General features: G+C 36.9%; 1 protein-coding gene across 1 annotated transcript in view; it reads left to right on the top strand.

Annotated features, from left to right (window-relative positions):
- LOC110580615 (calcium-binding mitochondrial carrier protein SCaMC-1-like) overlaps window positions 1-16,575 on the top strand; it is a 46,150-nt gene extending 29,575 nt beyond the window's left edge. The window contains 3 exon segments of the mRNA XM_021690295.1: window positions 4,513-4,680; window positions 13,364-13,505; window positions 16,481-16,575. Of these exon segments, the coding sequence (XP_021545970.1) occupies window positions 4,513-4,680; window positions 13,364-13,505; window positions 16,481-16,575 (405 nt within the window).
- Window positions 16,576-21,953: the final 5,378 nt, after the last annotated feature.

The following is a 21,953-nucleotide window of genomic DNA, read 5'->3' as shown; positions in this document are numbered from 1 at the left end:
CTTCTTTTTTTTTTTTTTTTTTTTGGTGAGTCTGGCTAAAGGTTTATCAATTCTGTTGATCTCTTCAAAGAACCAGCTCCTGGTTTCATTGACCTGTTCCATTATTTCTTTAGCTTTTATTTTGTTTATTTCTACTTTAGTTTTTATTTCTTTATTATTTCCTTCCTACTACTGGTTTTAGGTTGTGTTTGTTATTCTTTTTCTAGCACCTGTAGGTGTAAGGTTAGGTTGTTTATTTGAGATTTTTCTTGCTTGTTAAGGTAAGCCTGTATATTTATAAAATTCCCTCTTAGAACAGCTTTTGCTGCATCCCAAAGATTTTGGACCAATGTATGTATGTTCATTTTCACTTGTCTTCATGTATTTTTTTATTTCCTCCTTGACATCTTGGTTGACCCATTCATTGTTTTGTAATATGTTGTTTAACAATCATGTTCTTCCCAGATTTTTTCTTGTGGTTGATTTTTAGTTTGAAACTAGATTTAGTTTCTGACCACTAGGACTGTGGTCGGAAAAGATGCAGGGTATGTCTTTGATCTTTTTGAATTTGTTGAGCCTTGTTTTGAGCCTAATCTATTTCGGAGAACATTTTATGTGCACTTGAAAAGGATGTATATTCTGCTGTTTTAGGATGGAATGTTCTGAATATATCTGTTAGATCCATCTGGTCCAGTGTGTCATTCAAAGTCACTGTTTCCTTGTTGATTTTCTGTTTGGATGATCTATCCGTTGATATAAGTGGGGTGCTAAAATCCCCTATATTATTGTATTACTACTGATTACTTCTTTTATGTTTGTTATTAGCTGCTTTATATATTTGGGTGCTCCCATGTTGGGTGCATAAATATGTACAATTGTGATATCTACTTGTAGGATTGTTCCCCTTATTATTATATAATGTCCATCTTTGTCCCTTGCTACAGTCCTTGTTTCAACGTCTATTTTGTCCAATATAAGTATTGCTATCGGCTTTCTTTTCATTTCCATTTGCATGATAAATGTTTTTCCATCCCTTCACTTTCAATCTATATGTGTCTTTAGGTCTGAGTAGAGTCTCTTGTAATCAGCAAAAAGATGGGTCTTGCTTTTTTATCCATTCCATATCCTGTGTTTTTTTGATTGGAGCATTTACATTCCATTTACATTCAAAGTAATCATTGATAGGTAAGAACTTATTGTCGTTTTGTTACTTGTTTTATGATTGTTTTTGTAGTTCTTCTCTGTTTCTTTCTTCTCTTGCTCTCTTGTCTCATTGTTTTGTTTGGTTTCTCTAGTGATATATTTGGATTCCTTTCTCTCTATTTTTCGCATAGCTATTACTGGTTTTTGATTTGTGGTTACCAATAGGTTTGTATATAACATCTTCTGCATATAGCAGTCTATATTAAATTGATGGTCCCTTGAGATTGCATCCTTTCTTTACTCCTCTCCCCCTCATGCTTTAGGTATATGGTGTCATAATTAACATCTTCTTCTTCTTTTTTTTTTTTTGTGAATCCCTTGACTGATTGTTATAGATATACTTACTTTTACTGCTTCTGTCTGCCTGCTTTTCATGTTCCTGCTTATGGTCTTTCCTTTAACATTTCTTGTGAGCCTGGTTTAGTCGTGATGAATTTCTTTAACCTTTATTTGTCTGGGAAATTTTTAAGCTTTCCTTTTATTCTGAATGATAACCTTACTGGATTGAGTATTCTTGTGTGCAGGTTTTTTCTTTCAGCACTCTGAATATGTAATACCACTCCCTTCTGGCCTGCAAATGTTCTGCTGGCAAATTAGCTGATAGCCTATGGGGTTTCCCTTGTATGTAAGTTTTCTGTTCTCTTGCTGCTTTTAAAATCTTTCTTTATTACTATTTTCCCATTTTAATTACTGTGTGTCTTGGTGTGGACCTCTTTTGGTTGATTTTTTGGGGGCTCTCTGTGCCTCCTGGATCTGTACTTCTGTTTCCTTCCCCAGATTCAGGAAGCTTTTAGCCATTATTTCTTCAAATAAATTTTCTGCCCCCTTTCTCTCTCTTCTTCTGGGATCCCTATAAAGTGAATGTTATTATGCTTGATGGTGTTGCTGAGTTCCCTAAGTCTACTTTCATTTTTTATTATTATTTTTCTCTCTTCTTTTTGGCTTGATTCCTTTCCATTACTTTGTCCTTCAGGTTGCTGATTTGTTCTTCCTCTCATCTACTATTTATTCCATCTAGTGTATTTTAAATTTCAGTTAAATTCTTCATCCCTTTTTTTTTTAATGTTTTCTGTCTCTTTGTTAATAGTCTCATTGAGGTCCTCTACTCTTTTCTCAAGTCCAGTGCGTATCTTTATGACCACTTCTTTAAGTTCTCTATCAGGCATATTATCTCCATTTCATATATCTCTTTCCTGTGATTTGTCTCATTCTTTCATTGGGGATATATTCCTGTCTCCTCATTTTGACTTACTTTCTGTGTCTGTTTCTGTATGTTAAGTAATTCAGCTATGTCTCCTGCTCTTGAAAGTAGTGGACTTCTGAAGAAGATGTCCTGTAATGTCCTGCAGTGCAATGTTCCCTCTTTGCCAGAACCGGTGCTTCAAGGGAGTTTCCTATGTGTATTGCACGTGATCTGCTGTTACAGCTGAGCCACTTTTTTCTTCAGTTTAGTCATCTGCAATGGCTCTCTTTGCCTGTTGTAGACAGGGTTTGGTCCTTGTGTTGTTGTGGGCCAGTCTGGGGCTGCCTTGGGCTTAAGTTGAGTAAGACAAGGTGTTTTCCAGAGATGTAGTAATACTGAACTGCTGGGTGCTTTCCCTGTGTTGTCCTCTGAGAAGCTTTTGTTGGTGGGCAGGGCCTGCATTCAGACCAGATGTCTGCCCCCATCCTACTGCTGGGGCCATAGTTGGTTTCACATGTGTGGTTATCTTCCCTTCTCCCCAAGGCATGAGTCACTTTGGAGTAGTGCTGGCCTCTTTTGGAGCTGTTTGCACACTGCTAGACTTATGGCACTGTTTTGAATGGGCTCTGATCAAGGGACTATTGGAGTGGGCAAGTCCACAGAAGAATGTGGGGGTGGGGACTGTGGTTCCAGCAAGGTCTGGGCAATTCCACTGTGGGAGGGGACCTGCAGCCTCAGGGGACTGAGGCAGGCCTGGTTATGGGGACAGAAATGCAGAAGTCTGTGGGAGTGGGATGCACAGTGTTAGCAAGGTTTGCACAGGTCTGCTCTGTAGGGGACCTGGAGCTGAAGCCTGCCTGGAGGGGATGTGTTCACAGGAGAATGCAGGGACGGGGCACTGTTAGCAAGTTAGCACTCTGTAGTGGGTGTTGGCACTGTGCTGGTTTTTACTGGGGGGTGATGGGGGGAAATGGTGCTCACCAGGTCCTTTGTTCCTGGAGAAGTCTCCCAACATTCCCTGCCCCTCTAGCACATACTCTGATTTAGTAAACAAATATCCCTCCCATATACTCCAGGCATTTTTTAAACTGCTGCTTCTATGCTGTATCTCCACGTGGTTGTTGGTTGTGTTGTCTCTCTAAGGGCAGGGACTCAGCTTCCTTTGACTCTCCTGGATCTCCTAGAGCTGAGCCCGCTGATTTTTAAAATTCTAAGTGGTAGGCCCTGCTGATTGTAAGAACTCACAGAATTTGGCCCCTTTGATTTTCAAAGCCAAATATTACAGGAATTTGTCTTCTTCATGTGAGATTCCTGTGCCTGGGGTACCTGGTTTGAGGGTCGGTTTTTTTCCCCTCTCCTGGCCACATTGCCCCTTTGTCCCTGGACAGTCCTGTAGTCCATTTAGCTCCCAACCATGTCACCCCCATTCCTACTCTCTTTGATTGGTCCCTTCTCTCCATTTACTTGTGGAGAGCCTATTCTGCCAGCTTCCAGTGTTTTCTGGGTTATTTACACTGATGTGGGTGTTTTCCAGTTGTATTTGTGGGACAAAGTGAGCTTAGAATCCTCCTACTCCTCCATCTTCCCTGGAAGTCTCCCTCTTGTAACTCTTATTTTTGATAGATACTGGAATTCCTGGTGATACCATCCAAAATTCCGTCAATCTTTTTTCTTATATTTTCCCTGTGTATACATATATACATGTGTAGTTGTTTGTGAAATCCTAACATCAGTTTCTTAGGACACTAAATTTGGGGGTGGGGGTTTGTAAGAGCTTCTTTTTTTTATTTTGCGTTCCTTATCTGAGTCACAGTAGAATAGCTATGGTTAAAATCTTATAATTTGGACAAAAAGAAAACAGAGATGAATTCATACACTCTATCTTCCTATGAAGTTAAATTAAGAAATGTAGTAAAAGCATTTAAACACTGTATTTGTAAGCTATTCCTATGGAAAACTAAAATATTCCAGGGAACAGTAGGAAAATATATAGATATACTGTTGTTAAAAATACAGTATAACCTAAGATTGTTTTCTCTTTTTAATTCCATAATAATGGGTGAGCTCTGTAGCCTACAATTTGTGGTAATGCTCTGGATTAGATAACTGATCAATGACCTTACAACATTATCTTTTTTTACATTCAGGTTTTAAAAACTAATTTGGCCGTGAGTAGAACTGGACAGTACCCTGGGATTTTGGATTGTGCCAGGAAGGTCTGGAAGCTTGAAAGAGTTACCGGCTTTTACAAAGGCTATGTTCCTAGTCTTCTGGCTGTCAAACTATATGTAGGCATAGATTTTACTATTTATGAGGTGAGTTTGTTTCCATGATGGACTTAAAAACAGATTTATTAGATCTGAAATTATAATACAACTTAAACTTTTTAAATCAAATTACATTTAAGGCAGAGTCAATAGAGAACACAGTTTTTACAGTTTGTTTTGCTGGCTCCTCTTCCTCAAGATTACATGTAGTTTTCTATGAGTATTGATCTCAACCTCCCCTCTTCTCTCCCTGCACACAACCCATTGTCCTTCAATGACTCCATCTGTTGCTGGGTTTCAGTATAGCTGGTATACCACTTACTTGCAGATCTGTTTTTTAACCTCTCTTCTGATCTCCAGACCACCAAGGAGATTGCACAGCACTGTTTTGTTTTCCATTTTTTCTGGCATATGATTTGGCTCATGTTACTCTTGTTCTGGGCTTCCTTGTGGATAATTTTTGGTAATGATAATTATCTACTCCAAATCAATTAAAGTCACTTGATTTCTCAAAAAATAATAGTAAGGGGGGAGGAGGAGTTAAGATGGTGGAGTAGTAGGGGGATCCTGAGCTTGCCTCATTCCTAGCTTGATCGACATCAAATCATTTTGAACAACTAGGAAATCTATCTGAGGATTAAGAAAACAATCTGCACAATTGGAGGGAGAGAACATGGCAGATGTGAAGTCTGGAGCCATGAATTGGGGGAGAGAAAAGCTGCGGTGCCATGAAGGGGAGGGAGCCCTTTTCACAGAGTGAAGTCAGGGAGAGAGGGAAAGAGCGGGAGAGAGAATAGCGCAGAGGGTTCGCACAATACGTTGCAGTGAGGGGATCCCCTGGGTGGCACTGGGAGAGAAAGCTCCCCTTCCTGGAGTACATTTGGAAGAGAGTTTTTGCCTCTCCAAGGACAAAGGGCCCACTGGGAGTCTTCGAGTAGCTCTTCAGCAGCAGGGGACAGAGGCGCACACAGAGGGCAGATAACCTGGTGGCAGCTTTTTGCTGTGCATCAGCATAGACTCCAGCCACCATGCACATACCGTTCAACTGCTTTTCTGGGACAGAATGGTACCGGGTGCAATGCCAGGCTCTCCTCTGGGGGAGGGGAGCGGTCTGTGCCTTGCCAGGCCCTTTAAGATTTGGAGTTTTGAATTCCAGCTATTCACCAGGGATAAAACACGGAACTGTGGCGCCTGGCCTGCCAACAGCCCAGGCACAGACAAGTTGAGGGCAGGGGTCTGATGAAAGCCTGGGACACAGGAGAGGAGATTGTTCGCTTCTCTGTGAGGGCTTCCTACACTGGAAGGCCACGAGTACCCCTCCCTGGGGATGAGAGGACAGGGTGACCCCATCTTCCACACACACCCCCACCAGCACAGTGGGACTTCAGAAAGAAACACAGTGCCTCCAGTGGAGGCTGGAGTCCCTTATACCAAACTCCGCCCCCTGCATGTGGCAGGGGCATCTTGAAAAAGGCCCGTCTGACTGTGAGACAGAGCAGCGGGCCTCTCCCTCAGAAGATCAACACAGGCCCCTCTCATGTACTAGGTCTACTGATCATAGAGTGCTCCAAAGTCTCATTTTCAATTCTGGTGGAAATCGGATCAGGCTTTCTTTTTATTTTTAATACATTTATTTTATTTTATTCTTCTTCTTTTTTCCTTGGAATCAGGCTTAAGGTTTTTATTCTTTGTTGGTTTGTTTGTTTACTTTTCTCATTTTTTGGATCAGGCTTTTCTTTTCTTTTCTTTTTTCCTTCTTACTTTCTTATTCCTTGGAATCAGGCTTATAGTTTTTGTTTGTTTCCTTCCTTTTTTGTTCCTTTTCCTTTTCTCTTTTTTTGGATCAGACTTTTTATTTTTTATTTTTTAAAAGCAGGCTTATCTTAACAAACAGATCAAAGCACACTTAGTTAAATGTCCAAACACTCCCCACTCTAATTAAACACCATAGGGTATCAGAATGGATAAGAAAAAACAAGACCCATTGATATGCTGCTTACAAGAGACTCATTTTAGACCCAAAGCCACCTCCAGATTGAAAGTGAGGGGGTGGAGAACCATCTCATGCTAATGGACATCAAAAGAAAGCTGGAGTAGCCATACTAATATCAGTCAAACTAGATTTTAAACCAAAGACCGTAGTAAGAGATGAAGGGCACTATATCATAGGGAAGGGGTCTATCCAACAAGAAGGTCTAACAATTGTAAATATTTATGTCCCCAACTTGGGAGCAGCCAAATATATAAATCAATTATTAACAAACTTAAACTCATTGATAATAATACAGTAATAGTAGGGGACTTTAAAACCCCACTCACTGCAATGGACAGATCCTCTAAGCAGAAAATCAATAAGGAAACAATGTCTTTGAATGACACACTGGGCCAGATGAACTTCACAGATATATTCAGAACATATCCTAAAGCAGCAGAATACACATTCTTTTTGAGTGCACGTGGAACATTCTCCAGATTAGATTGCATACTGGGTCACAAATTAGGCCTCAACCAGTACAAAAAATTGAGATTATACCATGCATATTTTCAGACCACAATGCTATGAAACTTGAAGTCAACCACAAGAAAAAATTTGGAAAGACCACAAATACATGGAGGTTAAAGAGCATCCTACTAAAGAATGAATGGATCAACCAGAAAATTAAAGAAGAAATAAAGAAATACATGGAGGCAAATGAAAATGAAAACATGACAGTCCAAACCTTTGAGATGTAGCAAAGGTGGTCATAAGAGGGAAGGATATAGCAATACAGGCATTCCTCAAGAAGCAAGAAAAGTCTCAAGTACATAACCTAACCTTACACCTAAAGGAGCTGGAAAAAAGAAGAGCAAATAAAGCCTAAGACCAGGAGAAGAAGGGAAATAATTAAGATTAGAGCAGAAATAAATGATATAGAAATTAAAAAAAAGAGACACCTGGGTGGCTCAGTCGGTTAAGCGTCTGCCTTCAGCTCAGGTCATGATCCCAGAGTCCTGGGATCAAGTCCCACATCAGGCTCCTTGCTCAGCGGGGAGCCTGCTTCTCCCTCTCTCTCTGCCTGCCGCACCCCCGCCCCCCCCACCACTTATGTTCTCTCTCTCTGACAAATAAATACAATCTTTAAAAAAAAAAGAAATAAAAAAAAACCACAGTAGATCAATGAACTAGAGGCTGGTTCTTTGAAAGAATTAACAAAATTGATAAACCCCTAGCCAGACTTATCAAAAAGAAAAAAGAAAGGACCCAAATAAATAAAACCACAAATGAAAGAGGAGAGATCACAACCAACACCACAGAAATACAATTATAAGAAAATATTATGAGCAATTATATGCCGACAAATTGGGTAATCTGGAAGAAATGGATAAATGCCTAGAAACATATAAACTACACAACTGATGCAGGAAGAAATACAAAATTTGAACAGATCTATAACCAGCAAAGAGATTGAATCAATAATAAAAAATCTCCCAACAAACAAAAGTCCAGGGCCAAATGGCTTCCCAGGGAAATTCTATCAAACATCTCAAGAAGAATTAATACCTATTCTTCTGAAGCTATTCCAAAAAATAGAAATGGAAGGAAAACTTCCAAACTCATTCTATGAGGCCAGCATTACCTTGATTCCAAAACCAGACAACGACCCCACTAAAAAGGAGAATTTCAGACCAATATCCCTGATGAACATGGATGCAAAATTTCTCAACAAGACACTAGCTAATCAAATCCAACAGTACATTAAAAGGATTATTCACCATGATGAAGTGGAATTTATTCCTGGGCTGCAGGGGTGGTTCAACACTCACAAATCAATCAACGTGATACACCACATTAATAAAAGAAAGGATAAGAACCATATGATCCTCTCAATAGATGTAGAAAAAGCATTTGACAAAATACAGCATCGTTTCTTGATTAAAAACCCTCAAGAAAGTAGGGATAGAAGGAACATAGCTCAACATCATCAAGGTCATATACGAAAGGCCCACAGCTAACATCATTCTCAATGGGCAAAAACTGAGAGCTTTTTTCCCCTAAGGTCAGGAATAGGGATGTCCACTCTTACCACTGTTGTTCCACATAGTACTAGAAGTCTTAGCCTCAGCAATCAGACAACAAAAAGAAATAAAAGGCTTCCAAAGCAGCAAGGAAGAAGTCAAATCTTCACTTTTCACAGATGACATGATACTCTATGTAGAAAACCTGAAAGACTCCACCAAAAAATTGCTAGAACTGATACAGGAATTCAGCAAAGTTGCAGGATATAAAATCAATGTACAGAAATCTGTTGAATATCTATACACTAATAATGAAGCAGCAGAAAGAGAAATCAAGGAGTCAATCCCATTTATGGTTGCATCAAAAACCATAAGATACCTAGGAATAAACCTAACCAAAGAGGCAAAGGATCTCTACTCAGAAAATTATAGAACACTTATGAAAAAAACTGAAGAAGACACAAAGAAATAGAAAAACATTCCATGCTCATGGATTGGAAGAACAAATATTCTTAAAATGTCTATACTACCCAAAGAATACATTCTACACATTCAATGCAATCCCTCTCGATATAACAGCAGCATTCTTCACAGAGGTAGAACCAACAATTCTAAAATTTGTATGAAACTGGAAAAGAGCCCACATAGCCAAAGTAATGTTGAAAAAGGAAAGCAAAGCAGGAAGCATCACAATCCCAGACTTCAAGCTGTATTACAAAGCTGTTATCATCAACACAGTATGGTACTGACACAAATACAGACATATAGATCAATGGAACAGAATAGAGAGTCCAGAAATGGACCCTGAACTCTATGGTCAACCAATCTTCAAAACAGGTAAGAATATCCAATGGAAAAAAGACAGTCTCCTCAATAAAAGGTACTGGAAAACTGGACAGTGACATGCAGAAGAATGAAACTGGACCACTTTCTTATACCATACACAAAAATAAATTCAAAATGGACGAAAGCCCTTATGTAAGACAGGAAACCATCAAAATCCTAGAGGAGAAAACAAGCAGCAACATCTTTGACCTCAGCCAGAGCAACTTCTTACTAGACACATCTCTGGAGGCAAGGGAAACAAAAGCAAAAATCAACTATTGGGACCTCATCAAGATAAAAGGCTTCTGTACAGTGAGGGAAACAATCAACAAAACTAAGAGGCAACTGACAGAATGGGAGAAGATATTTGCAAATGACATATCAGATAAAGGGCTAGTATCCAGAATCTATAAAGAACTCATCAAACTCAACACCCAAAAAACCAAATAATCCAGTTAAGACATGGGCAGAAGACATGAATAGACACTTTTCCAAAGAAGATATCCAGATGGCTAACAGACACATGAATAAAAATGCTCAACATCCCCAATCATCAGGGAAATACAAATCAAAATCACACTGAGATACAACCTCACACCTGTTAGAATGGCTAAAATTAACAACTCAGGAAACAACAGATGTTGGTGAGGATGTGGAGAAAGGGGAGCCCTTTTGCACTGTTAGTGGGAATGCAAACTGGTACAGCCACTCTGGAAAACAGTATGGAGGTTCCTCAAAAAGTTAAAAATAGAAATATCCCATGACCCAGCAATTGCACTACTAGGTATTTATCCAAAGGGTATAAAACTGCTGATTTGAAGGGGCACATACACCCCAATGGGTTAAAAATCAACACTATCAACAATAGCCAAATTATGGAGAGAGCCCAAATGTCCATTGACTGATGAATGGATAAAGATGTGGGTGGCTCAGTTGGTTAGGCATCTGCCTTCGGCTTGGGTTGTGGTCCCAGGGTCCTGGGATTGAGCCCCGCATCAGGCTTTCTACTCAGTGGGGAGTCTTCTTCTCCCTCTCCCTCTGCCCCTCCACGCTACTCATGCTCTCTCTCTCTCTGTCTCAAATAAATAAATAAAATCTTTTTTTTAGTCCTGTCCTTGGGGAGCTCAACATTCCTGTCCTGTCCTTGGGGAGCTCAACATTCTTTCACTGGGAGACAGACAATAAACTATTTAAACATATAATGTCTTAGTGATAAGGGTTATAGAGAAAAACAGAACAGGAAAGGGGAATAGGTAGTGTTAGGGACTGAAATTTTCGATATCAAGGTCTGGGGAAGGTCTTTCTGAGAAGGTGACTTTTGAGTAAAGATCTAGGAAATTGAGAGGGTGAGCCATGCATAAATCTACAGGGAGAACATTCAGGGTGGGAGCATGCCCATGTGCTGGAGTGGAGTAAACCAGAAGAGGTTAGTAGATGAGGTCAGAGAACGAGTGGGGGCCAGATTTAGCAGAGCCTTGCAGACCATCGAAAGTACTTAACTTTTATTCTAGATGAAATAGGAAAACACTGGAGGGTTTTGAGCAGAGGAATGCCATATCTGACAAGTTTTTTTTTTTTCATTATTATAACAGCTTTATTGAGATATAATTCACATACCATGTAATTCACCATTTTAAAGGACAGTTCGGTAGTTTTTGTAATCATCATTACAGTTTGATTTGAGAACATTTTCATCACTCCAAAAAGAAACCCTGTACCTATTAGCACTCACTTCCCTTTCTCATTTCTCCTGCTCCCTGGCAACCAGTAACCTTTTTGTCTCTATAGATTTGTCTTACCAGGACATTTCTTATAAATGGAATCTTACAATAATGTGGTCTTTTGTGATTGTCTTTTTTCAGTCACCATAGTATTTTCAAGATTCATCCATGTTGTAGCATGTATCAGTATTTCCTTTTTTTTATTGCTGAACATTATTCCATTATATGGATATGCCACCTTTTATTTGTCCATTCATCAGTTGATGGATATTTGGGTTGTTTCTACCTTTTGGTTATTATGAATAATGCTGGTATGAAATTGAATACAAGTTTACATGTGGACAAATGTTTTCACTCTCTTGGGTATATATCTAGGAGTAGAATTGCTGTAACATTTGATAACTCTATGTTTAATCTTTTGAAGCACTACCAAACTATTTTCTAAAGTGGTAAGACCATTTTACATTTCCACCAGCACTGAATGAGGGTTCCAAGTTCTCCACATCCTTGTCAACACTTGTTATCATCCATCATTTTTATTATCATCTTCGTGGATATGAAGTGGTAGTGTTGCCCATTTTTAATTGGTTTGTCTTTTTTATTGTTGACTTGTAGGAGTTCTTTTTATATATTGGATATAAGTCCCTTATCAGATATACAGTTTGCAAATATTTTCTTCCATTCCATGGGTTGTCTTTTATTTTCTTTATGGTGTCCATTGAAACACAAAAGTTTTTTAATTTTGATTAAATCTGATTTATTTTTTTCTTTTGTCATTTGTGCATTTGGTGTCATATCTAAGAAACCATCATCTAATACAAGATCATGGAAAATTTACTCCTATGTTTTCTTCTAAGAGTTTTGTAGTTTTAGTTCTTATAATTAGGTCTATGATCTATTTTTAATTTTTGTATCTGGTGTTAGGCAGGGGTCCACCTACATTCTTTTTGGAGGTGGATATCCAGTTATTTCAACTGGAAGAGAACCAACTGAAAACTTTTAATTTGTTGAAAAAACTATTTTCCCCAATGGATTGTCTTGGCACCCTTGTTGAATCAATTGCCCATAAATGAAAGTGTTTATTTCTGGATTCCTGACTTTTACTCCATTGATCTGTATATCTATCCTTTGTACCACACTGGCTTGGTTGTTGGAACTCTGTAGTAAGTTTTGAAACCAGAAAATGTTAATTATCTAACTTTGTTCTTCTTTTCTAAGCATTATTTTGGCTATTCTGGGTCCCCTTACATTTTCGTATCAATTTTAAGATCAGCTAGTGTCAGAAGTTTTAGGACATTGGAGAATGTAGTTGTTCCCCTGAATTAATGATGTTGGTATGTTTGGAGAGTAAATGATCAAGGAAAATATGGTATCATTCCAGGGAAAAATTAAAGGTCCACTTAAGATTTTATGATCATGAATTTGAAATGAGACCAATCAGCATAGGTGTGTGTTTTCTCAGCCATGTCTAGCTATATTCTGAATTATTTTCATAACATGAAATCACCATTTACCCTTATTACTCTTATTCTCTGTAAGTAGAGAATTTTCCAAAGGCTATATGATTTGTGATGACATCATTGCTCTTATGGCTATTTAATGTATTCTTGTGTTTATAATTTTTCTGTTTTAATATCTAACACAATAAATAATATTGATAGATATAACTCATAGAAACAAAACTGTTTCATGTTCTCAAGAACTCTTAAGAGTGTAAGGGAGTCCTGAAAGAAAGATATTGCTGTTAGAGGAAATGCAGTTTGACACAGTAAGCTTCCCTAAAGATTAGGCAATCAGGGCTCTAATAGTTGAATGGATAGTGAGTTCCCATCACTAAGGTTCTCTGATCGCTGGTTGTTTGTACACCTCTGAATAATTCTAATTGCTAGGATAGTGCTTAGTTAAGGAGGTAATATTTAGATAATTTGAGCCCTGGAAATATTGGGGGGAGGGCTTTATTAACTTTAACTGCATTAAATTACACTAAAAATTGGCAGTTCAAAAATGTCCTATGGCTCTTATTACTTTGTCCTGGATTACTGCATTCTGCATTTTATATTCTTTGCTATAATGTAACATAAAAGATAGAAAGGAGTGTATGCCTATGGCAAGAAAAGACACTAGCATTTTGTTATTTTGGTTTTTTCTTAATAGTTATTAAAATATATTATTACTTTGTTCTCTGCCAGCTTTTGAAGACTTGTTGGCTAAACACTGATACAGAAGACCCTGGGTTGCTGACTTTGATGGGCTGTAATGCCTTCTCTAACTTTTGTGGTCAGTTTTGCAGCTACCCCCTGCACCTAGTGAGAACTCGCATGCAGGTTCAAGGTGAGTTTTTGTGAGAAGGATGGCAGTGTAAAAAGCTCTATGTGATTTAGGAACTTTTTTTTTTTAACTTTCTCTTCTGAAGAATGTCTAAGAATCCTCCTCATTTCCATCATTCAGTGCTGCTTCTTTTAAAAAGACAAAATTAGGAAATTCTTCTTATATGAATGGGAATGGTGCTATTTATTTACTGCCTTGGGTGGTAGAATGAATGTTTTCACACTAGAGGGGTTCAGTCTTTTTGTGACCTAGAGTTCGTTCATAAGACTGTGATAACTAAGGATTCAAAATTTAGATACCTATCTAAATGACTGTTAAAAGTCTTTTGCAAGCTGAGATGCAGTGATTCTGTTTCACTTAAAAATAACTCAATAAAATACCGGCTGATTATTAGGAAAAGTTATTGTTGAATTTAGAAAAGAAAGATTCTTTCAATTTATTTACACATATATACACCCATGAAACTACCAACTATATCAAGACAGTACACTTCCAGCACCCCAGAAGGCTCCTTCATACCCTTCCCAATCAATAAACACCCTCACCCCAAGGTAACTATTATTCTGACTTTAATCACCATTTATTAGTTTCCCTTTTTTTTTTTTTAGAGAGAGAGAGAGCAAGAGAGCACGTGAGCAGGGGGGAGGGCCAGAGGGAGAGAGAGAGAGAATCTTAAGCAGGCTTAACTCTCAGTGCAGAGCCCCACGTGGGGCTCAATCTCACGACCCTGAGATCATGACCTGAACTGAAATCAAGAGTTGGACACTTAACCGACTGAGCCACCAAGGTGCCCCTGGTTTGCCTATTCTTGAAAACTATGTACTGTTTGGAGACTCATCTTTGTTTACTGCATACAATTATTTTCTTTGCTGTATAGTATTTCATCACATGAATACCACACTTAATCCATTATAATATTTAAAAAAATTTATTTTACTTTTTAAATTGAAATATAGTTGACATACATTATTATATTAGTTTCAGGTGCACAACATAGTGATTTTACATTTATATCCATTATAAAATGCTCACCACAATAAGTATAGTTATCCATTATACTACGGAAAACATAAACACTTATTTCTCTCAGATACATATAAAGTATAGATAGATAGACCTATATATCTATATATACACACATACCAGGAGAAGAATTTTTGGGTTATAGGGTAAATATTCAGTTTTAGTAGATACTGCCAAATTGGTTTTCCATAGTGTTTATTTCAGTTTATACTATAAGAGCAATGTATGAGTTCCAGTTGATGTACATCTTTGTTAACACCTGTTATTGTCAGTCTTTTAATTTAGACATTCTGATAGTTGTGCAATAAAATCTCACTGTGGATTTAATTTACATTTCTCAATGACTAGTAATATTGAATACCTTTAATGCTTATCATTTTATTTTTAATTTTATTTTTTTAATGACACATTTATTTCAAGATCTAACAAGTATCCCTACTAAACTGAGACTTGATGTTACAAACTTCTGTTATTTTTTAAATTTAAATTCAATTAATTAACGTACAATGTATTGTTTCAGGGATACAGGTTTGTGATTCATCAGTCTTATATAATACCCAGTGCTAACACATACCCTCCCCAATGTCCATCACCCAGTGCCCCATCCTGCCACCCCTCTCCCCTCCAGCAACCCGGTTTGTTTCCTAAGATTAAGAGTCTCTTATGGTTTGTCTCCCTCTCTGGTTTCGTCTTGTTTAATTTTTTACTCTCTTCCCCTATGATCCTCTGCTTTGTTTCTTAAATTCCACATATCAGTGAGATCATATGATAATTATCTTTCTCCGATTGACTTATTTCACTTAGTATAATACCCTCTAGTTTCATCCACGTTATTGCAAATGGCAAGATTTCATTTTCTGATGGCTGCATAATTTCCATTGTATATATATACTACATCTTCTTTATCATTCATCTGTCGATGGACATCTGGGCTCTTTCCATAGTTTGGCTATTGTGGACATTGCTATTATAAACATTGGGGTGCAGGTGCCCCTTTGGATCACTACATTTGTATTTTGGGGTAGATACCTAGTACTGCAATTGCTGGGTCGTAGGGTAGCTGTATTTTCAACTTCTTGAGGAACCTCCATACTGTTTTCCAGAGTGGCTGCAACAGCTTGCATTCCCACCAACAGTGTAGGAAGGTTCCCCTTTCTCTGTATCCTTGCCAACATCTGTCATTTCTGACTTGTTCATTTTAGGGATTCTGACTGGTGTGAGGTGGTATTTCATTGTGGTTTTGATTTGGATTTCCTTGATGCCGAGTGATGTTGAGCACTTTTTCATGTGTCTGTTGGCCACCTGGATGTCTTCTTTGGAGAAATGTCTGTTCATGTCTTCTGCTCATTTCTTGATTGGATTATTTGTTCTTTGGGTATTGAGTTTGGTAAGTTCTTTATAGATTTTGGATACCAGCCCTTTATCTGATATGTCATTTGCAAATACTTTCTCCCATTCTGTCGGTTGTCTTTTTTTGTCTTTTGTTTTGTTGATTGTTTCCTTTGCTGTGCAAAAGCTTTTTAACTTGATGAAGTCCCAATGGTTCATTTTTGCCTTTGTTTCCCTTGCCTTTGGAGACGTGTCTAGCAAGAAGTTGTGCGGCTTAATGCTTATTTTAAAGATTTGATTTATTTATTTTAGAGAGAGAAAAAGAGAGAGCATGAGTTGGAGAAGGGGCAGAAAGAGAGGGGGAGAGAAAATCCCAAGCAGACTCCATGCTGAGTGCGAAGCCTAACATCAGGCTCAATCTCACAACCCTGAGATAATGACTGGAGCTGAAATCAAGAGTTAGATGCTCAACTGATGAGCCACCCAGGAGCCCCATTTTTTTTTCTTTTTTTTTTTTGATTTGATATGTACACAGCCATGGCTTCTGTGAATGACAAAAGTTTGGTTTCTTCCTTTCCAGCTTTTACACTTTTTACCTCCTTTTCTTGCCTCATGTCACTTTTTAGGAGCTCCAGTACAATGCTATAATGATAATGGTAAGAGTGGACATCTTTATCTCATTCCTGTTCAGAAGAAAACTATTCCAATATTTTACCATTGAGTATGATGTTGCTCTAGGTTTTTGGAATGTACCCTTTGTGAGATTAAGGAAGTTCTCTTCTATTCCTAGTTTGTGGAAAGTGTTTTTTAAATCATGAATAGGTGTTGAATTTTATTAAGTGCCTTTTTTCTGCATCATAATAATATTATTATTTTCTCCTTTTTTCTATGAATGAATGACTGAATGTTAAAACCACCTTGAAATCATGGAATAAACTTCATTGGTCATGTTTCATTACCATTTTATATAATATTGGATTTGATTGATAATATTTTGAGTAGGATTTTTATACTATATTCATGAGAATTTTGGGTTGTAATTTTCCTTCCTGTAATGTTTTTGTCAGGTTTTTGTATTAACGTTACATTGGCCCCATAAAGATAGAAAATATTCCCTCTTTCTCTAGTCTTCAGAAGAATTTGTGTACAACTAGAATTATTTTTTCCTTAAATATTTGGGAGAACTCACCAGTAAAGCCAATTTTGCCTGGATATTTTTGGTGGAGGGTTTTTTTCTTTCTTTCTGTATTTTAATAACAGATTCGAGTTCTTTAAAAGGTATGGATTGTTCAGGTTTCCTATTTCTTCTTCCATCAGTTTTGAGGTATTGTGTTTTTCAAAGAATTGTCCATTTCATCTAAATGTTTAAACTTAATAGCATAAGGTCATGATAGTGTCCTTTTAATATGCCTTTAATAATGACTTTTAATAATGACTGTAGGTTTTACAGTGATGTCTCCTTTTTATTTTCTGATATTAGCAATTTGTTATTTTTCTTTTTCTTAATCAGTTTCTTCGGGGTTTATCAATTTTATTCATCTTTTGATTTTGTTGATTTTTCTCTATTGTACATTTGAGTTCTATTTCATTGTTTTCTGTTCTATTTGTATTATTTTTATTCTCTTTTGCTTGTTTTTTTTTTAAAGATTTTTATTTATTTTTCAACAGAGAAAGAGACAGCAAGAGAGGGAACACAAATGGGGAGTGGAAGAGGGAGAAGCAGGCTTCCCGCTGAGCAGGGAGCCCAATGTGGGACTCGATCCCAGGACCCTGGGATCATGACCTGAGCTGAAGGGAGACGCTTAACGACTGAGCCACCAAGGTGCCCATTTGCTTGTTTGTTTTTTGTTTAGTTTCTTAGGTTGAAGTTTAGATCAGGGGTTGGCAAACTATGGCTTGCAGGCCAAATCTTACCCACCACCCATGTGTGTAAGTAAAATGTAATTGGAACACAGTCCCTGCTATTTATTTATGTACTGTCTATGGCTACTTTTGTGCTACAATGGTAGACTTGAGTAGTTGCTAGAGACCATGTGGCCCATAAAGCCTAAAATATTTACTATCTGGCCTGTTACAGCAAAAGTTTGCTGATCCCTGGTTGAGACAATTGATTTTAAATCTTTTTTCTTTTTTAATATACCAATTCCAGTTTCTGAATATTTCTCTAAGTACTGCTTTACTTATATCCCATAAACTGATGCTATTTTCATTATTATTCATTTAAAAATATCATCCAAATTTCCATTGTGATTTCTTTTTGACTCATCGGTTATTTAGAAATATACTGCTTAATTTACAAACATTTGGGGATTTTTCCAATGAACTTTCTGATATTGAACTTGTAATTTAATTGCACTGCAGAAAGAGAATGTACTCTATATGATTTCTATTCTTTGAAATTTATTGATACCTGTCTTACTGGCCTAGATATGGTCAATTTTGGTAAATGTTCACTGTATACTTGAAAAGAAAGAGAATTTTGAAGTTGTATTTTGTGTTCTATATGTGTGTTCTATAAAATAAATTAGTTAAAATGTTAATAAAATGTTTTATATCCTTACTGATTTTTTTTATCTGCTTTTTCTATTGGTTACTGACAGAGGTGTGTTTAAATCTCTAACCAGGATTGTGGATTTCTTCATCTCTCCTTTAATTTGGTCTACTTTAGCTTTCTATATTTGAAGCTATATTATTATGTATATTAAAATTCAGTATTGACCCTTTCCTTATTATAAAATGTGTCCTCTTTATTGCTACTAATATTTGTTTTTGCCTTAAAAAGTCTACTTTGTCTGATATTAATGTGTTACAATAGCTTTCCTTTGGTTAATGTTTGCTTAGTATAATTTTTAGAGCATCTTTTTACTTTCAATCTCTTTGTGTCCTTATATATAGCGTGTCCAATCTGAAAAGCATATGGTTAGATCTTTAAAAAAAAAAATCCAGTGTGATTATTTTGTCTTTTAATTAACATTTAGTATATTTATATTTTAAAGCAGTGTTACAGTTGCATTTAAGTGGAGACTACATATTAAAGTGCTACTTCTTATTGATTCCATTTTTCATTTTCTTTTAGCTCTCTCTCTTTTTGGGTCTCCTTTTGAATTAATTAGGTATATTCATTATTTCAATATTTCCCTCTATTAGCTTGTTAGTTATAGATTCTTTTTTCTTTTGTTACCCTAGAGATTCCAAGGTAAATCCTTTGTTAATTACAGCCTACCTTAAATTAGTATTTTTTACCAATATCTTTTTCTTTTCTTTTTCCTTCTTTTCTTCCTTTCTTTTTACCAATTTCTAATACAATAGTTTTACTTCATTCACACTGCACACCCTTTTGTGCTACTATTGCCATATATTCTACTTCAGTATATATATATATATATATATATATATATATATATGTATATATATATATATATTTTAAAGATTTTATTTATTTATTCATGAGAGAGAGAGAGAGAAGCAGAGGGAGAAGCAGGCTCCCAAGGAGCAGGGAGCCCGATGCGGGACTCGATCCCAGGACCCTGGGATCATGACCTGAGCCGAAGGCAGATGCTTAACCGTCTGAGCCACCCAGGCGCCCTCAGTATATATAAACATTATTGTTTTAAAAATCAATGTTGGGGTGCCTGGATGGCTCAGTCGTTAAGCGTCTGCCTTCGGCTCAGGTCATGATCCCAGGGTCCTGGGATTGAGCCCCACATCGGGCTCCCTGCTTGGCGGGAAGCCTGCTTCTCCCTCTCCCACTCCCCGCTTGTGTTCCTGCTCTCGCTAACTCTCTCTTTGTCAAATAAATAAATAAAATCTTTAAAAAAAAAAACAATGTTAATTTATATTTTATTCTCTTTTGACTATCTTACTTCCAGAATTTTCTTGCTTTCACCTGGGATCATTATCTTTCTAGTTAAAGAATTCCCTTTAGAATTCTTTATTCAGTGGAAGGTCTACTAGCAACAGATTTTCTCAGCTTTTGTTTGTTTCTTTTTATGGCACAGTAAAAGCTATTATTCCAATGTCTTATGAGTTCCATAATTTTTGTTGAAAAGTTAGCCAACAGTTTTATCGTTGCTGTTTTAAGGTACTGTCTCCCCCACCCCATGCTTTTTAAGATTTTTCCTTCTGTCTCTGGTTTTCAGCAGTTTGAATATGATGTGCCTAAAATGTGGTTTGCTTTCTGCTTTTCTTCCTCCTGTTCTTAAAATCTGTGGTTTGATGACTTTTGTCAGTTTTGGGAAAATTCCCAGTCAAAATTTCTTCAAATTTTGCTCTATCTCATTGTCTCTCTCTTCTTCTGACATTCTAATTACATGTATGTTAGATCTTTTCTTCATGTCCTATTTACCTATTATGTTCTTTTCTGTATTTTATATACCCTTTCCCCCTTCTCTGCACTTCAATCGGTATGTTTTTTTCTTACTGCACCTATCTTCTAAAGTTCACTAATCTTATGTTTTGCTTTGTCTAATTTGCTGTTGAACCCAGTACATTGATGTCTTAACTTTAGTATATTTTTCAGTTTGACTTTACATTTTTATTCTTTTTTTTTTTAAGATTTTATTTATTTATTTGACAAAGAGAGCCAGAGAGCACAAGTGTTGGGGGGGGGGATGGCAGAGGGAGAGGGAGAAGCAGGGTCCCCACTGAGCAGGAAGCCTGATGTGGAGCTTGATCCCAGGACCTTGGGATCATGACCTGAGCTGAAGGCAGATGCTTCACTGACTGAGCCACCCAGGCACCCCTTTACATTTTTATTCTTAAAAAAAAAATAGATACTAGGTGTTCTGTGAAAGTCTCCATCTTTTTCTCTAATTTCTTAAACATATTAATCACAATTATTTTAAATTTAATATATTAATACTTGTTTTGTTGTCTGTTTTTCTCTCTAGGTTTTCAGTTATTTGATCTTTTTTTTTTAAATCATGCGATCTTTTTTTTTTTAAATCATGCCTCATTATTTTAGATTGAATGATGAGCATTTTGTATGAAAAATTGTAAACTCTGGATGATGTTATTTTTCTCCAAATAGGACTAACCTTTCTTCTGGTAGGTAGCTATTGTATAGGCAGATCAACCTAAATCTATTGAAGGTTGGTTTTAGATTTGTTAGGGATAATTTATTTCAGCTCTGATCTTTCTCCAAGATACTTATCCTTAGAGTATGGTCCTTACCCCTAGACAGTAACTTTTGTGGGTCTTATCTGAAAGTTTAGAGTGGTTACCAAAGTGCCTCACCTCACCTTGTTGGGCTTAAACTCGAACCTTTATGAGCTAGCACTGTGTTACTGCTAAAGTCTTTTCCTAGATCTTTAGCCTTCCACCTGGTCTTTTCTGTGGTTTTCTTGAAATCTTACTTGGTGCAGTTTTAGAGTTGGCAATACCTCAAGGGAAAACTGCACGGAGACTTTTGGACTCACTTCACTAGTATTACCTCCATTTCAGATTTTGTTCCTCAAGTATCTGGCACATTGGCATCCTTGAACTCCATCTTTTGTCCTCCATTCAGTAACACTCATTTTTTTGATGTGGACCCTATTCTCTCATGCTGAAAATTGTCAAATGACCTAAGGTAAAAAAACAAAACAAAAACAAAACCAGAGTGAAATGTAGTGCTTACCTTCTCTCAGGGACCCTAGTCTTATTTGCATTGATTACTCTCAAACAATGATTTCATGTACTTTGTTCATATTTTAATATTTATTTTTATTTGTAGGGTTAGTCTGAAACAAACTACTTTGTCATAACTAGAACTGAAAATCCTCCTTTGTTCTTTTGACATCTCCATATTTATTTCTGAGCTCTTCTTTCTTTTTTTTTATTTAAATGATGTCTCATGGTCACTTGTACCTGCCCTAAAATCTATAATCAGCTATTTTTCCTTTTAGTGCACAGGGTAGTGATATTTTAAAATCAATATCTGAGTCCTAGGATCATCAGCTGATATTGAAGCTATTAATTTAAAAGGAGTTGGGGAATAGTATATTCACATGATGATGCCATAGTATCATCTATCAGAGTTATTGCTAATTGCAAGGAGGAAAACATACCTTTACAATGGAGAGAATGGGTGGTCATCATTATAACCAATTGACCAACTTG

This window comes from Neomonachus schauinslandi, chromosome 4 (genome assembly GCF_002201575.2).
Source record: "Neomonachus schauinslandi chromosome 4, ASM220157v2, whole genome shotgun sequence".
Lineage (NCBI taxonomy): Eukaryota > Metazoa > Chordata > Mammalia > Carnivora > Phocidae > Neomonachus > Neomonachus schauinslandi.
The sequence above is the reverse complement of the archived record's forward strand: the minus strand, read 5'-3'. Positions and strand labels throughout refer to the sequence as shown.